Genomic DNA, 24,262 nt, shown 5'->3' with positions numbered 1-24,262 from the left:
TCCTCTAAATAGATGAAGAAAAAGGATTTGACAAAATATAGTATCCTTTCTTGATAAAAATTCTCTGTCATGTAGGGATAGAAAGAACGTACCTCAATATCACTCCTCAATCCAAACAATATGAAAAGATTCTAGGTTTGGACGCCTTTGTATTTTTGAGTTTTGTTGTTGTTTTGGTGCTACCGTTTTAAACAGTAGAAATTAAATCAGCTGTTCCCCCCTAATGGCAGTTTCATTTGTCTTAGACTTAAGCTTCTCTTCCAGAGCACATGGACAAGAAAACTCCTAAACAGACCTGGGTACAAGAGTGAATAAATGCAGATGTGCCATCCCTTTAAGAAAATATAACTTTTATATGTAGGCAGAGGCTCCCACATGATAAAGGCAACTTGCCCACAAAAATTAATCTTCTGTAGAAATTTCTGTCAAGGGAAATCCCTGGGTGATTCAGTGTTTTAACGCCTGCCTTCGGTCCAGGGCGTGATCCTGGAGACCTGGGATTGAGTCCCACGTCAGGTTCCCTGCATGGAGCCTGCCTGCTTCTCCCTCTGCCTGTGTCTCTGTCTCTGTCTCTCTCTCTCTGTCTCTCATGAATAAATAAATAAAATCTTAAAAAAAAAAATTTGTCCAGTACAGAAAAACCACTAACTTGACAGTGGCTTCCAATAATTGAATGACAAAGCCTGGTTCTTGTTAAGGAAAGGAACAGATGCAAATGGGAGCAGAGACCAATTCTTTTTACGTTTTCCAAAAACAATAAAATGACTTGTCCCTCCCCTATTATTTCCAGTGAATCAAATCTAAACTAGTGTCTCCGAATTTTTACACTATACACCTTCATGAATACAAATATTTTAAACATTCACATATAAATATAAAATATATAAATTATATCCAGGTATCACTGTGTTAGTAGATACATTTCAAAACATAAAATAAATGTTTTAAAAATAAATTTAAACTTTATATAACTTTGGTTTGTTAATAACCCAATTTTTTTCTTCACATCAAAATATTCTTATTAATAATTTTAAGGTAAAGATCAATGCAATCAAATATACATCATTTCTTTTGATCCTTGCTTAACGTTTATTGATGCTGTGATTTGAAAGTCTAGTTCTTTTTCTTTTTTTTTTTCTTTTTTTGCTGCACAAAGCTTTATTGTCTCCATTTGGTCCACGTTTTGGGAAAGGGCTCCAGGATGGTTAAAAAGCTGCCTAGTGGCTGCAGGGGAAAAGGTTCAGGCACAAGCCCTGGCACCCGAAGGGAAGGGGGGTGCCAGAGGAGCCCCTCAAAGGCTGCTGATCTCCCTAGGCTCCTGGTCGTGCTTGAGAGCGAGCCTTTAGAAAAGATACTCACCCAGCCCAGCCTGGGGGGTGGCCGCCCATCTTCTTGATGAGCTTTACCTCCTCATCTAGGAAGTGCTTCTCCAAGAAGTCACAGAGATGGGGATCCGCGCGGACAGATCCCAGGGCATGCAGATCCAGAAGGGCCTGGTTCAGGTCTTCTCCAGAAGCAGGGCAGCTTCCATGGCGTCCAGGGTTTACCCCCACTCACTTTGGGACGGCTTCTGCACGTCCTGGAAGTGGGTGCCACCGCACAGGTTTTGCATCTTCAAGGAACGCTTGCTTGGTGCCCCCACGCTTCTCCTCAGCCAATTCGTGGAAGTGGCCAACAGCCTCTGGAGCCGTATGGCCCGAAATGGAAGCCCAGAGAGAGGAAGGTGTAGGAGGCCCGCAGATGCATATTGACCAGGCAACTGATGGCAGCCTCCACCTTGTGGAATAATTCTTACCAATCTGGGAGCTCATGGTAGATCCGGGACAAGGAATTAAATTCAAACTTGGGTGTTCGCTCCCGGTGGCAGAAGATGGCCAGGAAGATGGCTCCGAAGGTTGCGACCAGAAAAAAGGCTGGAGGGTGGCCAATGGCTGGTAGAAGGGGCGACCCTGGGTGTGTTCTGTCCAAACACTGTTGAAGCAAGAGACAGATCCGTAGGACCACCGAACGTACCGCCTGAGAGTCTAGTTCCAAATTCAATTATGGTTGTCATAGTTAAGAAAGAAAAGGCTGCTCAAAGATAAATAGATCCAAAAAAGATGAAGCACATTATTGGCTGAACTTATTAAATCATGACATTCCCTTTACATTCCTTTGAGCAATTAGTACTATATTCAATCCATGGTTTTTGGGTAATACTCTTTGAAGTTTAATTGAACTAAAATTGGGTAGTACTATAGTTTATGCACTTAGCCAAACACTAAAATGAACTGTTAATATGTTGAAAATGAGCTAATAAATATGGGCAAATAAATAAATAAATAAATAAATACACTATGGTTAATTCTCACTCTTCCCTAAAATAGCCAGTGACTCTTCAGAGCATATGACTATTTGACATGTGGTTAGTATAGGCCATCAGTGTAAAACCACATGGTAAATTTCAGTAAATTTGTATTGCTTATTATCTAGGGGGAAAATAATTATAAAAATATTTCAAATATCTTAACAAATTCCTTAGCAGTACAGGTAGAAAATCTCTGACCTAAACAACAGATTCCAGGGAACTTCTTAGAAAAGAAAGAACCACAAATTTAACCTACACTTTTTTTTCAGGTTTTGCTTACCTGAGTAGCTAAGCACCTAGGTAGTATAATAAATAGTATCATCATGTTTCTAGTTCTATACACTGCACATATTTTGGTACTCACATGCTCAAGAGTCAAATTGATTTTTTTTTTCAAATTGATTTTTATGTTTAGTGTTTAAGGATTTAATTCACTCAGAAATTAAATAAAAATAATTTCCAGAAAAGCACAATATGAAATTTAGAACATGAAATACGAAAACTTACTTTGATCTACAATTTAAATATTCAGAAATGTACCATACAATGACCTGATATTCACAAGTCTGTTAAGATCATTCTGACTGATGACAGGAAGCATTTTGTAGGTATTCCACAATGAGTCCATTTTCAGGACACATCAGAAAAGCTGAATTATAAATTCACATCTTAATCCTCAGATTATAAACCTTTGTCAGTCTACATAAAATACACAGGACCCATTTTTTTTCTGTTCACTTTAGCCTACATGATTATTTACGGAATAGTATCAGTTACACAGGCTGAACAACAATATTAGCAATATTTCATGTATTTTATGTATTTATAAATGTCAACAAATTATTAGCAAAGGTTCCCTTTTCAGAAATAGAATAGTCCATTTTTTCCTTCCAATTTGAAAGAAAGAAATACTAACAATAATGCTTTCAGAAAGATAAATAGCAGTGTGTCAGAGGCTTGAAACAAACCCTTGTAATAAGCACCAGACAACTAGCATAAGACTTTGGGGTCATGGGAGGAGGAGATAAGAGAATCAGAGAATGTCAAGTTCAGAGAAAACCTTCCAGGACATCCATTAAAGCCAATCGTACTTCTGAAGTCTGAATCCTCCCTACATCATGCCAAGTATTCATTAAACCAACCTATTCTGATCAAGAGTTCACTGCTCACCAAGGCAGCCAATTTCTCTCCTAGAATGTTAGAAAGCTTTTCCTTATATTGTGCTAAAACATGCTTCTCTCACCTACTGAGCATCCTACACAAATCCACTTTATTTCTTTTAGTACCTCTCCTATGGACTGAATCACCAAAAACAGTGGTCAGCCTCAGTGAGTCTTCTCATTTACATCCCATAGTCTTTCTACTATGTTCTTCAACTAATGATTCTAGTCTTATCAGAGGCCTGGTTAGCATCCAGTTTATTAATATTTCTCTGAAAGTAGAGAATCCATAAAAGAACATCACCTTGCTAGATATGGTGCAAAGCAGAAATTATCTTCCCCATGCTAAGTATTCCACATCTATTCCTGCAATCCAAGATTACACTGTTTTCATGGCTATGACACACGTTGATTCAAACTGGGCTTTACGTTGACTAAAACTACGAAGTCTGAATTGTTCATTTATTCAACATATATTTATGGAACGCTGCTTCAAGAATAGTATAATATTGGGCAGCCTGGGTGGCTCAGTGGTTTAGTGCTGCCTTCAGCCCAGGGCGTGATCCTGGAGCTGGATCACCAGGAGACCCAGGATCAAGTCCCACATCAGTTTCCCTACATGGAACTTGCTTCTCCCTCTGCATATGTCTCTACCTCTCTCTCCCTCTCTCTGTGTCTCTCATGAATAAATAAATAAAATCTTTTTTAAAAATATTAGAATACTAAGGACAGTAAGATAAATCCGTGAGATATACCTGAAACACATAAAACCATGGGCCCAAGCTACGGTTTATCCAGATGTAGCTGTGTGGTAAGAATACTTGTTAGAGCTACTCAATCTTCCTAAGAGAATAATATCTTGCTTGCTGGTCTCAGTTCCAAAGCATATGGATGGGCCTTTAGCCAGCAATTTAGAATACCAGCACTCCAGGTTATCTAGGCTCTCTTCCAAGTACCTACTGAGAGAAGAAATGTTTAGGGAAAATAGGTCCAATGCCTTATTAACTCAATCTTTGGTTAATGTTGAATCACCAGAAAGCTAAATATTAGCAACCCACCACACAACACCTTTCTGATCACCCTCAGTGAGTTGCATTTAATGCTTCATCCTAATTTTTACCCAGAAGATTGTTGTAAGACATAACCATGTGAAAGTCACAACTACATGGTTATGTTTTAAAACTGAGGATGTTGTCCATTTTATTACTCAGAGTCCAGTCCCTTTCACTCTTTTGTTTTTTTTCTAAAATATGGGATATTTCTACAATACTAAAACTAGAAATCATCAGAATAGTTTTATTCATTTTTAAAAATGAGTAAATTTTCAAGAAAGATGAGTCTATAAGAAATAAGAAAAAATGCTATTTGATATACGCACAAGTGGCATGAAATATTTGTATTTTTTGTTCCATCAATAACTGAAATGAGAGTAAGACAGATAATTCTAACTGGGTCTTATTAAATATTTACTGTTAATTAAGTTTAAACATCATTATTCAGTTGCCCTTATGTTTCCTCTTCCCAAATAATCAGCCTTAGAATTTATTTTCCCCAATGAAAAAGATTCTAAGATCAGATGAACCTAACAACTACCTGGAGAACTTTTAGAAATTTGCATTTTTATATACACTCCCTGTGTAATTGGGAAGTGGACACTCTTCCAGGACTGACTTTTGGATCACTTTAACCTGCCACTCATCTCTGGGCTCTCTGCTGTCTCCCTAGATCCCTTTGAAAGCTTGGTAACCCAAGGTAGGTAGAATATTCTTACCACAGGTCCTACTAAAGCACAGCAAATAAAAGGATTATGTCCCTTCTCTTACACAGCATACCACATTCACTTTTATGTATCCTAGTGTTGATAGGCATGCTCACAAAAGCAGGGCTTCACTATGATTGTCAGATTGAGGTCAGCTACTTATTTTGACTCCCCTGAGAAATGAGAACTTAAAATGCATGAAAACAGGTCCAAATCACAATCAAATGAAACTGTGAATAGCACTGTATGGGACTTTTTCCTCAATTGAACCAGTTTCAATCATTTTTTTTAAATAACGTATTCTACTTTTAAAGAATTTTCCTTTGAAGAGAAAATCTGCTAACTTCCTTGAATAAAATCATTCTTCCAGAAAGTAAGATTATTTTGTCCTAATTTTTATGAAGAATTTTAATCCTAATAATACCACTTTTAGAATATCTACAGACAAGTAGCCTGTTGGCATAATGGACTCAAGGAACAGATTTATAAACAAAGTATTATAGGCAAGGAGTAAAGAAACTTTATTGTTGCTCTCCAGCTCGCCATTTCATAGCATAAATCACTCCATGATACAGCAACTGATAGTATAGCATAAAGTTCTTTACCTAGACCATCTATATGATTTAGCAAAAGAAATAAGTTTAAAAACTGAAAGTGACTGATCATAATATGTCAACTGAAAATTCACAATAAATGTCTACATAAAAGGTTCAGGTACTCATTCAAGTTTCCAGGCTCAGTTTAAAGTCACCACTCCCACCTATTGTTTACTACAAAAACTCCAGTCCTATACATTCTATCATGTATAAATTGACTCTAGATAAAAGGCATTACCAAATGAACAAGCTGAGATATCCAGAGATTCAGAGTCTGAGTGATTTACTCAGAAAGTTGCCAGATACAAATTTTATAAGTCTTTTGATTTAAGGGAAATCAAGAGAAGATCAGTTGGGGCATGATTCATTCTCCTATGTTATTTCCATTTTCTATCTGGTATTTTTTTGATTTTATAAATTTTATGCTGTTTCCATAGTTACCTGGAAATCATAATGAACACCTGGTCTATACAGAGGAATTAATGAACTGTTTGAACTTATTGTTAATAGCCTCTCTATACTTTGACAGTGACTAATTTAAGTTTCTGACCTGTAAGCAAAGATTTTCAAAAGGTTCTTTTCACTTTATTTTCTTTCTTTTTGAATCTTATATATTATGTAAACTTCAGTGGTTTTTTGATATTTGAGATTTGCCAATGCATCACAATCTATATTTCTGACATGTCAAATCTGTATCACTAAGTGTGCTGCTCTGTCTGGATCAGACATACTTAAAAAAGAAAAACTTTTGTATACGTATATATTAAACCTAAGCCAAAATCAATTGACAAATTAGGCAAATATTGGTACTCATTCACCAAATTCAGGACTAAAGAAGAGTACGCAAACACCAACAACTCCTCAATGACTCATCATGGTTAGGTTTCCTAAGCAACACTAACTAGAGCACTTTACTTCAAAGAAAATTAAAATGGCGTTTGATCCTCTGGACATCTTCCATATAAAAACAAACAGGTTTGAACATCAACCATACTTTAATTACAACTTTTTTAGGGGCGCTTTGGTTGCTCAGCCCTTTAAGTGCCTGACTCTTGATCAATTCATGATCAATGGTTGTGAGATTGATCCCCACAGTGGGCTCTGCCCTAGGCAAGAAGCCTGCTTAAGATTCTTTCTCTTTCTCACTCTGCCCTCCCCCACTCTCTTTCCTTCTCTCTCTCCCCACTCCCCTATAAAAAATTTTTTAAGCATATGAGCAATGATATAGGACAAGTATAGACTTGTCCTAGGCCCGTATCCGGACTCTACCACTCACTAGTTAGATAACCTTAGATAAGTTACTTAACTATGTCTCAGTTTCCTCATTGTGACAGGGTATAGTAATGATACTTCCTTCAGAAAATTATTTTAAGGAGTAAAATATTTTAATTTTTTAAGAAGTTAGATAATTTGTACAAATTCAAGATTAGTAAGCGAAGAGATAAATTTGGGGCCTCCAATGGCCTCTCCAAAGACAATGTTCTTAATCAGCCCACTAGCACAGTGAATAAAGTGCTATATAAGAGATAATCTTACAACTTTTCAAAACTATAAATGTGTCCCATCCAAGAATTCTTAACCTACTCTTAGAAGCCCATCAGTATAGGTAAAATTTGAATTTGCCAGTACCTATAGGCTGGGTTCCTCTAATTCCCTGGATACCATAGATTTGTGTGTGTAACTGATTCCCATAGATTACTAAGGTACACTGGTGGAAGTGAGTGCCACATCTGCAGTAGGCTCTAGATGGTGCCTGGAACCACGTCAACAATGACATCTGCAGTTTGCCCATATACCTCTGTAAGATGCTGCCACCAGTTAGCCTCAACAGGTGTTCTTTCTGCAGTGGCTGAACAGCTATGGAAAGTGCTACTTATCCCATCCTGTTTTCCTAATGATTAGTTAGCTCTTATGTAATGATCTCAGTGATAAGTCTCCTATTTTTCATGGAAAATACTGTGGAAGGAGCCTCAGTGTCCATCGAAAGATGAATGGATAAAGAAGATGTGGTTTATGTATACAATGGAATATTACTCAGCCATTAGAAATGACAAATACCCACCATTTGCTTCAATGTGGATGGAACTGGAGGGTATTATGCTGAGTGAAATAAGTCAATCAGAGAAGGACAAACATTATATGTTCTCATTCATTTGGGGAATATAAATAATAGTGAAAGGGAACAGAAGGGAAGGGAGAAGAGGGCAGGAAATATCAGAAAGGGAGACAGAACATAAAGACTCCTAACTCTGGGAAACGAACTAGGGGTGGTGGAAGGGGAGGCAGGTGGGGGGTGAGGGTGAATGGGTGACGGGCACTGAGGGGGGCACTTGACGGGATGAGCACTGGGTGTTATTCTGTATGTTGGCAAATTGAACACCAATAAAAAATAAATTTATTATTAAAAAAAAAGAAAATACTGGCCAGCTCTGGGTTAGTCTTTTTTAATTGTGAAGCTCCAATTAAATGCCTCTATTCCCCTGGCTTGGCTCAATTACTAATGAGAAAATCTGGATTTTTATGAATTCCCTGACACATACGCTGCAAAATCCTGATATTAGCCCATCCTGCTTCTTCTGATGGACCCCAGAAGTGTCTTCATTCAGGGCCTACCAATGACTCAATTGTAATACTTTTCCATTCTTCTCTGAAACCATTTCTTTGGTAACAACTCACTTGATAAATTTTGCCTTCTGCTGCTCAGATAAGTGACCAAAACAATGTTCTTCGTCTCTGAAAATCACAGGCTACCAGTGGTCTCTTATTTTAGTGAAGGATGGTGTACTGTAGGCTTAGCTTCTCTTAAACTGAAAGACTAAAGTTTGGATTTGATAACCCTAGATACTTAATGCTAAAGAGGAACTATATAAAAGCCTGCAGGAGCATTCAGACAGCTTGAGGGAGAAAATGGAATGTGGCAATGCTTCAGAAGAATTGTGGTTCATGTGGCTTCCAAATATGTTCACAGTGAGAACTTGTTGCTGGCAGATGCTAGGCACAGAAGAAGCTGCTCATCTCTCTAGCACTGTTAAGGAAATGATGGTCTCTTTTAGAAGTGGGACTACATAGTACAACATGCCAGTTATTGTCCTGGTCTATGACCTAGACGAAATATCTAAATCTGAGTTATAGCTAGATAATAATAGTTCATTAGGATGACTTTTAGGCACATTAAAAGTCAAAAAAGGAGGTCTGGGTCAAAGGAGTGGAAGAGATTCTTATATTTATTGTATTCCAGAAATTAATCCTTATCTCTATATCACTTAATACTAATAACCCCTGGGTTTATATTTCCAATTATACTGTACCTCATTAACTAATGAAAATCATTTATATGACCCTTGACTTATAAGTCAAAAACAAACTTTAAGAAGAAACAATCACGATTTTTTTGTGAGCTATTTGAGAAAATAGCTTTTTCATCTGTGGAGTATAAGCAAACGAGTCTAAGTAGGGATTACAGGAAGTATTTGTCCTTTTCAGATAGTAAACCTCACTGATGCTAATGGAGTAAGGTAAAAATCTTGGTACCATGTTCACTCACTGTGTGAAGTACCATTTCTCAGGCATAATATAAAAAGAATTTCTATCCGTCCTACAAGATCCACAATTAATTATCCCTAACAATCAAAAGTAATACATTCCTCTGAGTCCAGAGTCTCAATTATTACAATTCCCTTTTAGCAAAGCTTCTAATGTTGCCTTTTACTTTGCTGCAATTTATGGGAAAAGCAGTACAGTTACAGATTAGCTACCATAATTAGAAACAGAATTCAAAAGGAATTAAGAGTGTTTGCTTGCTTGTTGCATTTTCCGTAGAGATCATTCCAGCCGAATGATTTCTTGAGGCTATTCACCCATGTCTTCACCCTTTCAACTATTTTTTCAAAACTTCCTGCATCCAATATAATGAATTAATGATGTAATACCAGCTAGGTGAAGAATGGGTTTTAAACATAAATATAATGCCCAGTAGGTACAAAATCGTTAAAAAGAAACTGCCATCAAGGCAACAACTGGGTGGTGTTTTATCACTACCACAGATTTAGAGTAATAGGAGAATATTTCTAATCAGCCCTAAATCCAAAGCCTAGGGGGCCTAAAATGCGTCTGCAGCCAAGGTTCCACGAGCATTTGCTATATACTATGCAGAACAGCACATTCACAATGAGTGTGAGAGACCTCGTATTTCATGGATTTGAGTAACAGCAAATAGTAACAAATTAAATAGTTAATATTCAGTGAAGGCTTACTCCATGCCAGCTTCTAATCCCAGGAATTCCTTTAATCCTCACACTGTACATATCAAATAGATACTGCTCTACCCAATTTTATAGATAGATGAACTGAGTCTTAGAAAGGTTTAGTATTGTCATACAGCTAATAAACAGCCGAGGTAGAATTCTAACCAAGCACTTTGACCCACAGACCCTAACTCTTAACCACTAACTAGAGATATAGAAATAGAATTAAAGCGGGAATTGAGGAGTATTGATCTCTGGTCATTTTTTTTTTTTTTGGTCACTTTTTTTTTTAAGATTTTATTTATTCATTAGAGGCAGAAAGAGAGAGAGAGAGAGAGAGAGAGAGAGAGAGAGAGGCAGAGACACAGGCAGAGGGAGAAGCAGGAATCATGCAGAGAGCCCAACGTGGGACTGGATCCTGGGATCCCAGGATCACACCCTGGGCTGAAGGCAGCACTAAACTGCTGAGGCACCTGGGCTGTCTTTTCGGTCACTTTTAAAACGTTTCATTTAATCCTCTCACAATGCATTTTGTAAAAGGAAACTGAGTCTCAGAGAATAAACACCCAAATCTACAAAGCCAGCAAGGGGAAAAAAAGGAATATTCCTTATACTACACCATACTAGCTCTCTGCAGCTTGAAGACTAAACTGAGTGGCAGATATAAAAACAGAAATCTCACTTCAATCTACATACCAGTGCTGTTATAAGACAGTGACCAGTGGAACCTGCCTTGTAGAGATGCTGACAGGAAAGAGAAAAGAATCTATAAATAACACAAAACATAAAACAAGATATTTAGAAGAAAAGGACCTAATCATTAAGACACTGCAGCTTTGGGGTGTTTGTGTATATGTTTGTGTGCATATATACACATACACACGTGGGTGAACTCCTTGTTTTTTGGATTCATTCCATTCTAAACTACACCTTTCATTTTGTTCATGAAATCTGGAGTGGTTCTCAACTAGGGACAGTATCGACAATCAGAGTTGTTTGGCAACGTGTGAGGGCAGCTGGTAGGCCTCATGACTGGGGGATCCTACTGGCACCTAGTGGGCATGGGCTACAGATACTAAACATCTTGCAGTATTGTGTCTGCACAACAAAGCATTGTCCTACCAAAAATGCCTATACTGTTTGTCCAACATTAAGAAGTATTTAAAGGAACCTTTCAAGTATTGCTAAGGAAAAAATACATGATCCAGGTAGACTTAATCAACATTTTTGTCAAAGTACCGATGCTTCAAGTGGACAGAGGAAGTTAAGTAGGGATCTTTATAGACAGGTTCCTGAACAAATTACATTGTTTTAGATGCTTACTACATGTTATTTGTACATAAATAATATTATAGGGGAAATATGTAAGCCCAAATTTGGAATGAAGACTCAAAGTAAGCTTAGTCTAGATCATCAAGGATCTTTATATTTTAGCCCAAAAGCTGACTTCCTACATATAAGGTAGTTTCTACCACGAGCAGTATAAAGGTAAGTAAATAGTAATCAAATTGTAGTTATACTAATATTATTCAATCACAAAATACCTTCTAAGTATGTATCATGCTAGACACTGTTCTAGTAGATGGGAACTCAGTAGTGAATAAAACAGGAATATTTCCTGCCCTTCATGGAATTTTCACTTTATTTGTTTACCTACTACACATATAAATAAATACATATATAATTTCAGTTAGTGATAGGCACTATGAAGAAAAAATAAGGCAAGAAAGTGGATAGACGGTAATGGAAGAGGTATCTTTTGTGACGTACTCCGGGAAGAAGATGATATTTAAGCAGAACCTTGAATGACACTGAGAAAACAGCCACTAAAGAGCCAGAAAAGTGTTACTGGCAGAGGGAACAGCAAGGGCAAATTCAATAGGAAACAACGAAATGGGCACGTTTAAGAAATAGCAAACAGGTGAATGTAATTGAAATGGATAAGCACCAGTGAGTGGTGGGTTGGCATCAGAGAAGCATAGAGAGATCAAAATGTAGAGCTTTTTGAGTCTTGATAGAGAGTCTGGACTTCAGCTTAACGTGTCAGAAATGGATAGTTTCAAGCAAAGGAAAAAATGATCTAATTTTTTTTTTTTTGATCACTAGGGTAGTAAGAAAAAACTGAGAACCAGGATACCATACTACTTGGATACTGGGACTGCAATAAGGCACACAAAAGCATATATGGCAACACCTTTGCCAAATTGCCCGAGTGGGATGGGTGCTTGTTAGAGGAAGCTAACTTTATTTTAAAACTACTTGGGCTTGGGGGGTCCCTGGGTGGCTCAGGGTGTGATCACGCCTCTCCCTTCAGCCCAGGGTGTGATCCTGGGATGGAGTCCGACGTTGGGCTCCCTGCATGGAGCCTGCTTCTCCCTCTGCCTGCGTCTCTGCCTCTCTATATTTATTTTATAAATAAAATCTTTAAATAAATAAATAAATAAATAAATAAATAAATAAATAAATAAATAAATAAATAAATAAATAACTACTGGGGCCCAAAACACTGCTGCACAAACAACTTCAGTCACCCTGTTTCAGACGATTCAGGTCATGAAATGACCTCTTAATATTTTCAAAAAAAAAAAAAAAAAAAGCTTTTTACCATCCACAGACTCTCCCAACTTCAAACCATCATCTTCAACGTTGACACACCTGAAACAGACCTGTAATAACACTTAACTTCAAAGTTGTCCCTGCTGACTTCGGCTAACTGAAATAAAGGGGGGGGGGGGGGGGATAAAATCCCCAAAGTGTTCACGCTCAACTACAAGGGAATGTTTCCTAGTACATTTCGAACGTACTTGATTAGAAATAGGCAAGACCAACAGCTCCAAGCAAATGAGGCCAAGGCAGAACTTCAAAAAAAATAATAATAATAATAATCCAGGGGATCCCTGGGTAGCTCAGCGGTTTAACACCTGCCTTTGGCCCAGGGCGCGATCCTGGAGTTCCAGGATCGAGTCCCCCGTCGGGCTCCCGGCGTGGAACCTGCTTCTTCCTCTGTGTCTCTGCCTCTCTCTCTAGGTCTATCATAAATAAATAAATAATAAATAAATAAATAATAATCCATCCATCCAGGTTAGGGAAGCAATGCTAACCACACTATTGTGGAGTCATCCTCGAACTTCCGATACGCAAGAGGCCTTGGTTTGTCTTATTTGGCATTTGTCTCAATTTAGCTATTTATTTGTTTGTGTATTTATATAATTACGATTACTTATTCAAATGTATTTGAATGTATGTACTTATCAAATTCATTTATTTGATGTTTGTATTTATTCAAATAATCACGATCAGCTAGTTTTACTGCGCGGGGGGGGCGTGTTAGGAGGCAGGACTATGAAGCTTTGCCGTCGGTCTAGAGAGACTGGTAACATTTAAGGGAAAAGAAAAAAAAAAAGATGTAAGATGCGAGGTCGCATGTCGCCGAGCTGAAGGTGCAGGCGGGGCGGCGACTTCACCCCTATAACCCGCGCCACCAGGAACTTACAACCTGGGGGGGGGGGAGGGGGCGGAGCCAAGGGAATCGTCGCCCGGGCGCCTGCGGAGGCTCACCTGAGGGCTTCACAGGGACCGCACGTCAAGGGTGCCCCTCAGCAAGGGTGGCCTTCCCCACGCAAACAACTCGTTCCTGATTTAAAAAAAAAAAAAAAAAAAAAAAAAGCAGTCACCTCACGTCTTCTCAGCAGGACCCGGGGGCGGTCAGGTCAGGGTGGGTGTGGTAGAAGCGGGGAGACGCCACCAAGCGCGCCCCACACGCGCTCCCGAACGACGGGGGCCGGTCCTCCCCGCTCCGGAGCCCCGACACAGCACATCGTCCCACAAACCGCTTTTCCTACACTTTGGTTTTCCCTACAAATGCCTTTCACGCCTCCCGACCACGTCTAATCAAACGTGTTCTCTCACACACGCACCACTCCCCCCCCCCCGCCATTGCTTAAAAGGGGATCAACGAACACGTCACAGGGCACATCGGGAGGATGGTGACGGGGGATTCCCCCGCCGCAAAACGCTGGAGGCCGCTCGTTTAACAGGGTCCGAAACAGACGGCTGTGCTCGGGCGCTATCTTCCCGCGGTCGTGTCTTCATTTCAGTCGCAGAAAAAAAAAAAAAAAAAAAAAACAGAACTACTTGTAGGTCTTAAAACGTTAAGCAGGGTAAAGAAAAAAAAAATTACTTGCTGTCAGGTCTTCGTCTCCTTTCTGAGAGAGCGTTTGGGACAAACACACTAAACCACTTCACCCGCAACACGTTGCGCCGCCCCGCGGGAGGACGCCCCGCACGGCGCGCCCGTCACTCCCTCAGCCAGGCGCGCGTCCCGGGGAGCCGGCGGCAGCGGGGATCGTGGGAAGTGTAGTCCGGGGGCCCCGCCCACCGCGTCGGCAGCGGGGATTGTGGGAAGTGTAGTCCGGAGGCCCCGCCCTCTCCGCCATTCCTCTAATGGCCGCTTCCAGGAAGGTAAGGTGCCAACTCCTCCCCGAAGGATGCTTGGGGTCGCTTCGGTGTGTTTGTAAAGCGGAGGGGTCCGGTTTGCGCCGCGCGGGGGCGAAGCAGGGGTTGTTCTCAAGGTCTTACTGTGAAGTCCTGGCGGGAACTGGTCTCGGGGCTCGATTTATTTGGACGTTGATCCCCGTGCGGGCGGAGTGACCAACTTTAAGTCTAGTTGTGCTGCCTGAAGGACGAGCTCGTCCCTCGGGTTAGTGACCCTCCCTCCGTCGTGCGTTCGCGCTCCTCCCTCGCTCTGCGCGGACCCTGGCCGCCTCCTGAACGCGGACGCTGATGGTGGGGATGGGGAGTAGATCCTAAATCCCACCCTGTTGCGATCGCAGGCTCCGTCGCGTGGGACCTCTTAGCCTCAGCGCCCCAACTCCGGGAAGGGGCAGCTTCCAACCGGAATCGCTCCACACGCACATCCTTCCTTTGGTAAGTTCATACTAATTCCCCGCAATCTCACGGACTTCGACGTTGCATGAGTTTTGCCAGACCGGTCTGCATCGCCTGGATGACAGAAATGCTAAGAAAATGTGATTTTTATTTTTATTTTTTTTATTTTATTGTTATTATTTATTTTTTTTTTTTTTACTTAACTTCTAGGATGTTTTGAGTTTCCGAGTGCCTGGTGTGTTTTTCTCTTTGTTCTTCATCCCGTTCAGTTTGCTTAGCCGATTCACGGCGTTGGCACGATAGCGTGTGGGAAAATTGCTGGAGTCGAGGGATGATCATGAAAAGGGGAGATTAGCCCCAAAAGGCCATTCTTTAAATGCCTTTTGTCGACCTCCCCTCCTTCTTTTTTTTTTTTTTTTTTCCTGCCATAAAATGAGGAGAGGGGTCTGAAATTTACATTGAAAAGATGTGTGGATTGCTACTGATGGATTTTTACTGTCCTCTGGAAAGGTGGGAATTTCTAACGCTTCCTTTTTTGTTTCCTTGTCTGATTTCTAGAAACCTTCAGCCCTCAAGATCCGGAGATAACCTGGAAGATCCCAACATCATGACCTCAGTTTCAACACAGTTGTTCTTGGTCGTCATTTCACTGCTTTTGGTGCTGCCGGTGGTTGAAGCAGTAGAAGCCGGAGATGCTATCGCTCTCCTGTTAGGTGTGGCTCTCAGCATTACAGGCATTTGTGCCTGTTTGGGCGTCTATGCACGAAAGAGGAATGGACAGATGTGATTTTGATGGGCCTTCTGAATCAGACCTTGCCCGGAAAACTTCTGTGTTATTGAGGTTAAAAACTGAGCTTTAGTGTCTAGAAGATCCCACGAAATAGGGTATTTTCACATTCTTAATTATCTCCGTTGTAAGTGGGAACAAACTGATACCTGTTCAGTGGGGGGGGGGGTAGTTTTCATCACAACAAATAATAGACTGAAAAAAAGCAGTCTATAATTCATATGTTCTAGTTAGAAAAAGGGTCAAAGAAGTCAGATGACTGAAATTTTCATATTATTTCATAGTTTCAGAGTTTTCAAAGTGAAACAGGAAGCAGGAAACCCTTACCCAGAATCCTAGGAAATTGCCCGTGCCTCCTCCCATCACTGAGGAGTCTTTTCTCCATATTTTTATTAGTTTTTCGTTTTGTTATCTCCCAAATTAATATTGTATTTAGATATTAAATACAGTCAGATTAAAATTTTTATTTCTTGGGGGGAGAAGAAAAATGTATTCAATGTATCTAATGTTGAAATGGTGAAAATATTTAATGTAAAAAAGTTACTTTATATTGACATTGAAATGGAGACGAGATTTAATGTAAAAAAAAAAAGCTTTATATTAACTGAGTAACATTTCCATCATGAGAAGTACTATGTTAAATATAAACCCATTATGTTTTAAGTTAATGTGTGATGTTCATTTCTGTTTATATCTTTGTATAGACTTTTATGTCAGCTAAGTGGTGGAATGCCGTACCGTAAGTGATCACACTAGCTTATAGAAACACTATCAGTGATAAATGAGAAATGGACAGGATCAAGGTAGGAGAAGCCCCTGGTAGAGAATCCACAGATACAGAAGGAAAAGTTAATGGCCTATACTGATTTTTAGACTAACCAGATGAGATGTACCCTCTCTGACCTTAATACTCAAAATGTCCTCAAACTAGCATTATCACCTGGCTTCTTGTTAGAATCTCAGACTTCATCCAGACCAACTGGATCAAACTACATGAGGGTCCTACTGGAAGCAAGTAATCAAGTTTTTTACTGAAACCATGCATTATCCAATCTAGCTCTCCAGGTAACATTGAGAGTCTTAATTTTGATTAGAAAACAAGCAGCAGCAACCTGAAACCCTCTTTATAGTGGCATCTTGCAGGTTGAGCTCACTTGGCTTGCATGGGAAATTGGGTAGAGGGTAGGAGTGAGAGACAGCCATGCTATTCTTCAGGCAGAAACTGCGTGGATCTGTTTTTGTCGTAGCTGATTTATTTTTTCAAAAGAGAATGCACTAACATTTTTGTTTAGATAAATTGGCAGTTACACATTGTGTAATTAATAGAACTTAATTTTACATGCTTTTTTTTTTTTTTTCATTTTATTTAAGGATTTTATTTATTCATGAGAGACACAGAGAGGCAGAGACAGGCAGAGGGAGAAGCAGGCTCCATGTAGGGATCCCGATGCGGGACTCAATCCCAGGACTCCATGATCGATCGCTCCCTGGGCGGAAGGCAGGTGCTAAACTGCTGAGCCACCCACAGATCTCCAACATGTTTTTTTTTTTTTTTTAAAGATGGAAATAGGAATGTAGATTGTGGAATGGTTGGTCTTATCTCATGAACCAGCCCATTAATTCTGGTGTAGAGAGAGAGGCTGCTGCTGCTTCCTTGTACATCTGAACTTTTTCACTGGCATTAGGAGAAGTCAAAAAGTACATTTTAAGTCACGGTGCATTGGTCATTTTGTCACCTTCAGGTACTATTTTTTAAATGATCAAAATAAGACTACAAGCAAACATTCTTTAATGAACAATGTATTTCCAGAGGTATCTAGAAAGAAAACTGCTATTTTCTTGTTTTGCCCTTAAAAGTGGAAAATTATCATGAGGTAGCATTCAGAAATTTTGACAGATAGGATGAGGAATCCCTTCTCTATTTTTAGCTTCTTTTCTACACAGCTGGATTATGTGGTTTTAGCCTGAAAAGAACAGAAACTTACAGTGGCACTTAACCTTTTAAGGTCTACTAGCTCCTTTGAGAGTCTGATGAAAACATGCTTGCATTTTTAGATTAATTTCAAGTAGTTCATAGAACTGAAGCCGGTCCAGAAATCCAAATTAAAAATTTCTGTGCTTTTTTGGTTTTGGGTTTTTTTTGTTGTTGTTGTTGTTGTTGTTTTTTTTTAGATTCTTTCAGATTTCTGGATTTGCTCTGATGGATAACACCTGCTGTGGAGCAGTTATAGGAAGAATGAGATGGACACATATCCCCCAAGGGCCAGCATAGTTTATAGATGTCTACTAAATGCTCTGTGCATGCTACCTCAGTTAAGTTCAGTTAAAAGGCAGAACACTACTAGTTAAAATCAGCAAGGTCTAGTAACCCACCCATTCCTCTGACATCCAAAATCAGTGTGTTTCCTGTATCACTTCTGGCTGCTTTCAAGATTTTTCTCTTCTTAATTTTCAAAAGGTTGATATGATGTGTCTTGGCATGAATATGTTTGGGTCCTGTTTGGGGTTTGCTCATCTTTTTGAACCTATAGGTTTATGTCATTTCCCAAATTTAGGTAATTTTCAACCATTATTTTTTCAAATACTTTTTCAGCCTCATCCACTTTCTCCTTTCCTTCTGTGACTCCAGTGACCCAGTTAGATCTTTTGTTGCAGTCTTAACTTGTCCTTAAGGCTTTTTTTCTTTTCAGTCTTTTTTCTCTGTTGTTCACACTGGGTAATTTCTAGTTGTCCTATTCTCAGGTTCACTGATTATGCCCATGCATTGTTTAGTTCTAAATTTTTCCATTTGATTTTCTTTGTAGCTTCTATTTCTTTGGTGAGACTTGATGTTTTTTCCCTTGTCTACCATGTTTGTAATTGTTCATTGAACTTTTATGTTGGCTGCTTCAAAACCCTTGTCATAGTTCTAACATTTATGTCATTTCAGTATCGGCATCTGTTGATTATCTTGTCTCATTCAAGTTGAGATCTTCCTTGGAATGATGAGTGATTTCCATTAATACCTGGACACTTTGAGTATTATATTAAAGACTGGGTCATCTTTAATGGTTGTATTTTAGCCGGCCTCTGACAATGGTGCCTCAGGGCATGGGAGATTGTAGTCTCCTTACTGCCAGATAGGGGTAGATGTCCAGGGACACCTCATACTGCTCCCCACATGCCCTCCAATGACCCTAAAGGTAGGGTCCAAACTTTCTACATGGTCTCCACTGGCCCATGGCCACATCTGAGCCCACTGGCATTTCTGGGTTGCCACCTTCAGAGTACCTAGTACCTAGTCAGAGATTTAGGAGGAAAAAGAAAATTCAGAGTATTCACCACTATGTCTTCTGGACCTGAGGTTCCTAGCTGGTCGGCCTTCTTTCTATGTTTCAGAATCCAATTTCTCTCTTTATTTGAGAGAGCACATATGAGCAAGTGCAGGGAGGGGCAGAGGGGGAAAGAATCTGAAGCAGACTCGACACTGAGTGCAGAGCCCAACACTGGGCTCATTTCACAACCCTAAGACCATGACCTGAGCTGAAACCAAGAATCAGAACCAACTGAACCACCCAGGTGCCCTTCCTTTCAGTATCTCACGTTTATTTTATACATTGTCCAGGGTTTTTAGCTGTATTTAGGGGAAGAAATAAAAAGGATGTCTACTCCCATCTTCCTAGAATCAAACGTCTCCTCAGTGCATATTTAAAGAGTGAATTTTCTGGAGAAAGAAAATGCCAGGTAAACGATTGATTGAAGATATTTCATTATCATATGCACATCTGTCGTCCCCTCTTCACACAATCATCATATTTCTGTCTTTACTCAGTAAGCCCACTTAAGGAGTATGACTAACAAGAATGCAGGAGTGCAGATGAAGTTTGAAAAAAGTGAGCTATAGCAATATTTTGTCTCAGCAACAAGACTAAGGGCAGCTTCCTGAAAGACTGATGGGATGCCAAATGTACCTGCTGTAAAGGAACCAGCTAGGCCCAGAAAATCTCAAAAGCTAAACATCATAAGCACTTTTGCCCTCTTAGACTTTCTAAGCTCCGCAGAAGCTTTTCAAATGCCATTTCCAACTTTGAATATAGGAAAGATGATGAAGCTATACAGCCTAAAGCAATAATGAAGGGAGAATTCTCTGTACAAACCATCTCCCAGAGTTTCAAATACATTCTTTGGTGGTACCCACAATAAGGGTGAAGAAGAATCTAACCTCTGAAATCCAACCGACATACACAGCCAGTTTCCACCACTTAAAATTTGATCTTGGGCGAGTCACTTCTTTTAAATTTCTGTCTCACTATCTGTTAAATGGGAATAATAACAGTACCTACTTCATAGATAGATGAGGAACACATGAAATAAGTGTGAAAGGCTTGGCATGCTTAAGGTCATTACTGGTATTTGGAGCTATTTTTCTAGACGTGTCCAATTGATAAGTAACAATTTTGTATTTATATATTACATAAATCCAATATTAAACAGTCACTATATTTTAATTCTGACGTTTTTCCATGACTATTTTCGTTACCATAATTTTTCTTCTACCATTATAGGCTTACAAACTGATGAAACTCAAAGTCATCATGATTAAAAGAAAATTTGGCTTCCCTAGAGCTTCCCCAAATTTTGAAGGGGAAGAAAGAAAAGGATTGATTCTGTTTTAGTAATTCCTAATGTGCTGACCATGGGTCTTTACTAATTGACACAAAAGCTTAGCAATAACTGCTTAGTCATTTAAGGAGATGCAAGGAATTTGGTTCTGTGTATTCAGAAAAATAGTGGATTGGGTCTATATTCTACTAGGAAAAGTATCCTGACAAATCTTATCTCCTTAAAAGTCATGAAGATATAAGCAACATAAAATGTGTTCAGTGTTTCCTGTGGTAGGGAGTGGAGAGGGAGCCCTTATTTAGACTTATTAATCCCAGACGGAATTTTTATTCTTAGGTGAAAACAGAGCCAAATCAATAAATATGTGTATAGAATAGCATATTTAAATTTTTTCTAATCTTTAATAACTCCATTTTTCTAAATAATTTATGTGATTAATTAATAGACATCTAACAACTAAATGCAAAAGGCAGAAGACCAGAAAAATGTGGTTGCTGCAAAATACTAAAATGTGGTTTAATTTTCCATTGATTTGTAATATCAGAGCTATAATAACCCTCTCACATATTTCCACTGAATCCATTATATATGGGTGATTAGAATTTCGAAAATATTAGTTGGCACTTGATAATCTGAAATGAAATTATGAAATTTTATATACAAGAGGGTTAATTATTTTTAAAGGGCTAATCATGTAGCACTTTGTTACACATAGGGATTATAAATACCATATTTCTCAATATTAATCAAGATAATTATGCTCTGGATAAATGTGCATAAATCACTTAACAAAAGAATTTAAAAGCAGGCATGATCACCAAGAACATAAACTATACCATATTCTATTTCAGATGATTTGTCAGAACAGCTCTTTCATTTGACCACAAAAATTACCAGACCACTGAGATAGCAACATGAAACAATTTTATGGGTCCTGTGATGACATAAGCCCACTTTCTCTTGTTTAATCAACATTTTTTAAGATATCATCACTGCAATTTAGAGAGAAAAAAAAAATACCAGGCAATTGTCCTTGAGTCAATAAGTTAACCTACACAATTTCTTCATCTGTAAAATTATTTGTTAGTAATCTCTAAAAGGTTTCCTAGTGATAGAATTTTTTGGTTCCACAAAAGGAGCTTTACTAATTTCAAAACTAATAAAGTCTAATGTGTTAAAAAATATTGTAATTACCCATTTTCATTCGGCAGCCTGAGGAGCTGATTTCCTCTTCGAACTCCTCACTGAAAACCGTAGTCTAGTCATTTGGTACATTTTTGGATTTCAATTGAGCGAAGCGGGGGCAGCTCATTTTCTGTACTGAACAAGTATGATTAGGGATTGTCTCAAAAAGGAAGAATAAAAACAAACCGTAGCCCTGCCACTCCCACTCACAGCAAATAGCCCACATGCTAATTGATGTCGGCCCGGCAGTATCCAGAAACAAGCAACCTTGCAGTTTCGTGTGCTCAGTCTTTTCTGGCACTACCAATGGGACTGAGCTAACAGACACCATCTTCCCAGTGGCCAAGACAGACAGTTGAGAGCATGCATAGCCCCTACCTCTCCCTCATAATCCGCCTCCAGGCCACATCTATGTCTTACGGAATCCACCTTCAAGTTGTGCCTAGGATTCACCCACTTCCCTCCATCCTCATGGCTCCTACCCCAAGTTCAGACCACCATCTTGTGGATGAGATCCACAGCAGCACCCTAGTCTTCTGACCTCCCATTTTTAACCCTCTGTGATCTCTCCTCAACACAACCAGGACCTCTTTCTCCAGTGTCTTCTATGTCTCTGACCCTCAACCTACCTTACACTCTAGCTTTCAGCCATATTGTTTTTTCACTTCCTAGAAAACACTGTGTATGTTTCCTCGGTCTCTGTCATTTTCCCTGCTTCCCCTGCTTTCTAGATCTATATGTTCCTTCCTCTGCCTATAGTTTCCTCAAGTTCACCTTCTGAGGCTTGAACAACACTTCTTTAGAAAGTCTTCCCCGATCCTTCCTGTCTGAAATACATATTCTACTGTGTGCTCGCCCAGCAGTCTTTATATCTCCGATCAGGCACATATCACTCTGGATTTGAATCTCTGCTTATTTTTGTCTCAACCAAACTCAGCCTCTTCTCAGGCTTCTAAGCTCTGTGAGGACAGGGACTGAATTACTAATTCACTATTGTATTCCTGGCTTCTAGCACAATGCCTGGCATATAGAAATTACTGCCCACGCAATCTTTTATAGAATGAATATGTGATACAAAGTCAATATAGCAAAGGGACGCCCCAGCCCAGTATACACAGTGGCTCCTAGCATCTTCTCACTGAGCCTGTATGTGCCCTTACTGTCCTCAGTACAGCTCTACCACCAACCTTTCAGGTTTTACACAGGTAGGTCTGAGATTCAATGCAAGATTTTACCGTTTTCTTGGACATCTAAATAATTATAGAACACAATTTTAATAAGTATTAACATGTAATCTCATTAGCTGATTTATTACATACACTATAAAAATCTTGAATCATATATGCATATTTAATGTTTTGTTTAGAAATTATCCACCATTTTGAAACATGGGATTATCTTCTCCTGATCTCATTCTCATTCTCATATTCAACACCAGACTCAACTGAAATTACCAAAATCAAATGCCTTGCCATACTTCCATGCTCATCTTTCATTTGCTTTATAAATGTGGCCTCCTCCAAGAAGCCTTTCCTAAAAGAAGTTAATAATATCCATCTCCAGGATCCATAGTACATTGTTTATACCTATAATAATGTATTTCATGAATCCTTGTTTTGTGGTTATTTAGATACTTATTATCCCTTTTACACCACCACCCCCCACTACCCCTTCTCTTCCATCCACCTCTAACCCATCACCTGTATCTTAATCTTAAAATCAAGATTGTGGTTTATTTTTGTGTTGAATTCAGTTCCTAAATACTAAATGACAGATGATGTCAAAGTCTACATTTCATTCAAAGTGAGAAAACTTTATCAGAAAAAAAATTTAGGAGAAGAGAAATGATACCTGGAGCCATGTGTCCTTCTACATTTCCAAAGATAACTCCCAAATAAAGAACCCCAAATAGGATTCCACTTCTCATCCTTAGTTACAGTGAGTGGACTATCATGTACCCACTTCATGATTCCACCCTGCTGTCCTGCTGGATCTTTCACTCAATCCTATGACTTCCACTTCTGAAGAGTAAATCAATTCAGTACCCAGGTATGACTGATGCACAAAGAAGCAATAAAAGTCATTTTTTCATACTCACTCATTCATCTAAATATGTGGGCGTCTAAAAAATAATTCTCTTGGGAAAATGTAGACTTAAATTTTTTTGATGCTGCCATTATTTAAAGCATATTCAGTACTCATCTTTGTCCTATGACTTACTCCTTCAAATACCCCCAATGAAGGGAAGACTTCATCATTGAACTTTTGGTTTGGGAAATGAACCAGAAGTAAATCTAAGCTAAGTCCTGTGTGTGACTAAGGTAGGTGACCAAAAACAGAGAGAACAACCATGTAGTGAGCTAATTCTCAAACTGTATGAGAGCTCTGTGGTCTCACATTTTATAGAGGAAGACACTAAGGTTTGGAGAGGTCAAGTTATGTGGACAAGTGGTTACACAGTTTGATAAATGAATGACAAGTGACTTCAAAGTAACAAAAAAAATGTTTTCTGCAACTTATAAACAAATTAACTGGTTATTACACTGTGTAATATACTATTTTTTGACTACAGAAATTATGAAATAAACATGGATAATGATATAGCATAGTAAAAAAAATGACCTATACCTTACCTGTCCTCAGTAAAACTACTTTCACTTTTCCATGTCACTTTCCCCATGCATAAGTTTAATAA

At 39.1% G+C, this 24,262-nt stretch overlaps 1 protein-coding gene and 1 long non-coding RNA gene across 3 annotated transcripts in view; one reads left to right on the top strand and one right to left on the bottom strand.

The window, feature by feature from the left end:
* Positions 1 to 14,384, bottom strand: part of LOC129502853 (uncharacterized) — a 48,888-nt gene extending 34,504 nt beyond the window's left edge. Inside the window, exons 1-2 of one of the 2 annotated variants that reach the window (XR_008663059.1) lie at positions 14,067 to 14,384; positions 13,665 to 13,740 (exon numbers count right to left, since the gene is read on the bottom strand). This is a non-coding gene — a long non-coding RNA (uncharacterized LOC129502853). The remainder of the gene's footprint in view (positions 1 to 13,664; positions 13,741 to 14,066) is intronic. The other variant, XR_008663060.1, reaches the window with a different exon arrangement.
* A 142-nt stretch (positions 14,385 to 14,526) lies between these two features.
* SMIM30 (small integral membrane protein 30) lies at positions 14,527 to 16,443 on the top strand. Its single transcript, XM_055314695.1, has 3 exons — positions 14,527 to 14,567; positions 14,939 to 15,032; positions 15,552 to 16,443. The coding sequence occupies exon 3, from the start codon at positions 15,601 to 15,603 to the stop codon at positions 15,778 to 15,780; it is 180 nt and encodes a 59-aa protein (XP_055170670.1). The 5' UTR covers positions 14,527 to 14,567; positions 14,939 to 15,032; positions 15,552 to 15,600; the 3' UTR covers positions 15,781 to 16,443.
* The last annotated feature ends 7,819 nt before the right edge of the window (positions 16,444 to 24,262 follow it).

Source organism: Nyctereutes procyonoides, unplaced genomic scaffold (genome assembly GCF_905146905.1).
Source record: "Nyctereutes procyonoides isolate TBG_1078 unplaced genomic scaffold, NYPRO_anot_genome, whole genome shotgun sequence".
NCBI lineage: Eukaryota > Metazoa > Chordata > Mammalia > Carnivora > Canidae > Nyctereutes > Nyctereutes procyonoides.
This window is presented reverse-complemented; position numbering and strand designations above follow the sequence as displayed.